Here is a 3,951-nt window from a genome sequence, read left to right on the forward strand (position 1 = left end):
GGATCTGGCACTGTGGCTCCTGCATGAAGACCGTGGCTGGTGGCGCCTGGACCTACAATACCACTTCGGTGGTCACAGTGAAGTCAGCCATCAGAAGACTGAAGGAATTGAAAGACCAGTAGAAGCTCTTACAATTTGAGACATCTCTAGCCTATAATAAATGGGTTAATTTATGTAAAAAAAAAAGAAAAAAAGAAAAAAGAAAATAATTTCAATTATGTGTGTGTAAGGACTTGATTCTGGAATATAGAAAAACACTCAAAACTCAGGAAAATAAATTGTTTAATGGGCAAAATGATTTAAAAAGACACATCACCAAGGAAGATAACATGAGCTATAAAGAAGCCCATGCGGAGATGTTCATCGTTGTGCATTACTAGGGAAACACAACTGGAAGCACAAGGACAAACCATCATCCCCTCCTAGGTGGGTTTAAATGGAAGGCTGCCCATGCACCCCAGTGTTGGTGAAGGGAGGGGTGGGACTCTCAGTGCCCGCGGGAACCTGGAGTGTGCAACCACCCTAGAGAATCGTTGGTTTTTTGCAAGGTTAGACATGCCCCAGGTGTAGTGGTGCACACCTGTCATCCCAGCACTCTGGGAGGCTAAGGTGAGAGAATGGCAAGTTTGAACCTAACCTGGACAGGCCTTATCTCAGTTTTTTAAAAAGGCAGGATGGTGGGGAGATGGCTCAGAGGAATAAGCACTTCCCTGGCAAGCGCAAGGGCCTGAGTTCAATCCCCAGTTCCACAAAATAGATAGATAGATGGGCAGGGGGCCAGACATGGTGGCACATACCTGTAATTCCAGTACTCGGGAGGCTGGGGCAGGAGGATTGTGACGAGTTTGAGGTCAATCCTGAACTACATAGCAAGATCCTGTCTCAAAAAAAAATCTAAAAAATAAATAAAAGAGTGGGGCTGGAGGGCTTGGAATCTGGGACTATAGTTCAGGGCGAAGTCCTTGGGTTCAGTCCCAAGGGTGCATGTGCTTGCCTGGCGCACACACAACAGTCTAGTCAGTGACAGAAGGCAGGGGTTGCCTGGGACAAGGGCTGAGCCTGCAGTGGCACAGGGACTTTTGGTGGTCATGGGGTGGTTTCGAGGGTATATCCTTGTATCAGAGCTCAAATGTATACTTCTCTCATTTTCCCCAAGAATTCTCACCACCAGCCAAGAGAACTCTAAAGTTTGCCATGAAGTATCTCACTTCAATTATTTTTACATCACTCTAGTGTATTATTAGCCTTTGGAACAAAGATGTGGTAGTACTCTGCTTTTAGTAGTAAGCATTTCCATTTACAAAATAGAGCAATTCTCAGTCACTGAAAATCAGGTAAGTGCTGGCAGGAAACTGCACCTTTCTAAATGGGAAGTAGTGTGTGTAATTTCTTCTGTGCTACACATACCAGCACAGCTATAAAACAGATATTTTAACTAAATGACAGCATTCCTTGGCTTCATTTCAGTCTTGAGAGATGGTCTGAATTTTTAGGGCGTCTGGGATCTAAGTGTGCCTCAGGTAAAGCATGTGTAGACCACTTTTCTCTGTTCATGGCATTGAGATCTTATTTGTGATCTTCTTGTCTCTTGCACCCTAGAGAGCCGCCCAGTGCTGGGCTGCCGGGAACTGGTCTTCAGGAACCTCTCCAAAATCCTTCCTGCCATCTGTCACGACATCACCGACTGGGTGGTGGGGACCAGGGTAAAGTCTGCACAGCTCCTGCCAGTGCTGCTCCTGCACGCTGAGGACCATATCACACAACACCTGGAGATCATCCTTAGAACCCTGCAGAGGGCCTGTGCGGATGAGGAGGTGGCCGTGGTCAGCAGTGTGAGTGGTTGTTTCGGGTTGGATCTGTGGGGGTTGAGCCCCAGGTGTGTGGGTCTGCAAGCTGTGGAAGACACATGTCCATAGTGAGCACCTGTCCCCTCTCACACCTAGTCCCTGAGGATCACTGACTTGCAGCCTCCTTGTGAAATGATGTGTGTTCAGGAAAGCCTGTCATTAAGCTGATTCTAGCACAATGTGGCATCCACCGCCAGGGTCAGACTGCTGAGAAAGGGGCAGAAAGGCCCTGGGAGTCCACAGCCCTCTGGAGTCTGCAGGAGCCTTGGGGCAGCTCTACCACCAGTGTGTGGCCTCTGAGCTTGCTCTTCGCAGTTGTCTACTTGGCTAGTGGTCAGTACCGGCTGCAGAGCAGGGGAGAGCACAGAGCCTTGTGTTTGTCCAGCCTTTGCTCTGTGATACCGTGTCCCTGGCCAGCATGTGCTCTGTGCTGCCAGGCAGTCACTGCGTGAGGACACACCCTGGTACTTGAGAGGATGAGATCATTGGCCAAAACATCCACCTCATCTTTATTGAAACATCTCTAATCGGGTTGATTGTCCCTGTTGTGAGTCATTTTATTGACTTCAAGTGAATGCTGCAGTTCCACATTTTAAGCCTACTTTCATGGCACGTTTTTATTTTTCAAAAACCTTCATCAATTTAGATTTTGTAAACTCCTTTTTTTATGAATACATAGTTGATTTTTGGATGTCAGGATTATTGTTAAAGGAGCCGGACTTTTAGTTATTGAACGTTGTGTCTTTCCACGTACTTTTGCACGCTTGCTTGCTTTTTCTTTGTGTGCTTCGTTTTGAGAGAGGGTCTCATGATTCAAGCTTGCCTTGGACTCACTGTGTAGCCCAGGCTAGCTCCAAACTTGCAATGATTCTCCTGCCTCAGCCTCCCCAGTCCTGGGATTACAGGCATGTACCACCATGCCTTCTGTGCACAACTTTTGAACCTCTGTTTTCTCCATAGAAAAAAAGTGAATTTATTTTGCATCTACCCATCTGATTTTCCAAGGGATGAAATAACTAGGTTGTGCTAGCAGCAAGCAGACCCTGGTAATGCTCATGTGTTCTTTGCCCATCCCAGCAGCCTCACAGAGCAAATGTGGACCCCCTTGAACCATAGGAGGGTCCTCATCCATGATCCTGTTGACCAGTAGAATTCCATACTGTGGAGGTGCCAAGTGTTTTAACACTTATCAATAGGTAGTTTAGGTTACTGTATCAGATGAGGGACACGAGTCCTATGATCCATTTGCTTGGACAGTCTCCTGTGCAAGTCTCGGGAGGCAGAGAGATGCTGTGTTCCTCTGGCGCTCCTCTAGTGGGCAGAGAACCTACAGGGCTGCAGCTGCATGTGAGCAGGCGTTTTCAAACTCCTTCACCTTGTTCCACATCTCTCTCACAGTGTGCAAGATCTGCAGAGCTGATTGGGATATTCATCAGCCCAGAAGTTTCTCTGAAGCTCATCATATCAATGCTGAAGAAGGCACCCTCCTCTTCTAGCCTGTTGATTCTTGCTTCTGTCATTCGAGGCTGTCCACGGGATGCCCTCCAGCCACACCTCATGGCCATCACCACAGAGCTGGTCCAGGCGCATGTCTGCCAGGCATCTGAAAATGTAAGATGGTGCAGTGAGGGATCAGCATACAGGTCACACCCTGGGTTACGGGTAAGAGGTGTCCCTGCTGGCATCTGAGCTTAACTGCTAATAGGAGGAGCAAGGTCCATACTCAGGCCCATCAATTGCACCTGCTGCACCCAGGGTGCTGGCACTGTCTCTGGCTTAGGGACCTGACCTCTTGCTCTGCCCAGTACTATAGTACTGTAACCATCAGCCAAGTGGCCATTTAAACTTGTTTAAAAAGGGCCAGCAGATAGCTCAGCAAACAGCACCTGCTTAGGCAAGCGCAGGGACTGGGGTTCAAGCCCCAGCACCACATGCTGTGCTGGCCCCACCCCAGCTGCATAGTGAGGCCCTATACCAAATATATAAAAAATAAATAAATTTGTTAAAATTAAGATTTCCTGGGGCTGGTGAGATGGCTCAGTGGTCTAAAGCACCTACTTAGAACAAGCTAAGCAAAGCAAAGTACAGGGACCGCGGTTCAATC

At 47.9% G+C, this 3,951-nt stretch overlaps 1 protein-coding gene across 1 annotated transcript in view; it reads left to right on the top strand.

Moving 5' to 3' along the window:
* Dnaaf5 (dynein axonemal assembly factor 5) overlaps positions 1-3,951 on the top strand; it is a 55,553-nt gene that overhangs the window by 19,346 nt on the left and 32,256 nt on the right. Inside the window, exons 5-6 of the mRNA XM_004629580.2 lie at positions 1,600-1,832; positions 3,246-3,458. Of these exons, the coding sequence (XP_004629637.1) occupies positions 1,600-1,832; positions 3,246-3,458 (446 nt within the window). The remainder of the gene's footprint in view (positions 1-1,599; positions 1,833-3,245; positions 3,459-3,951) is intronic.

The sequence above is a fragment of the Octodon degus genome, unplaced genomic scaffold (assembly GCF_000260255.1).
Source record: "Octodon degus isolate 3935 unplaced genomic scaffold, OctDeg1.0 scaffold00031, whole genome shotgun sequence".
Lineage (NCBI taxonomy): Eukaryota > Metazoa > Chordata > Mammalia > Rodentia > Octodontidae > Octodon > Octodon degus.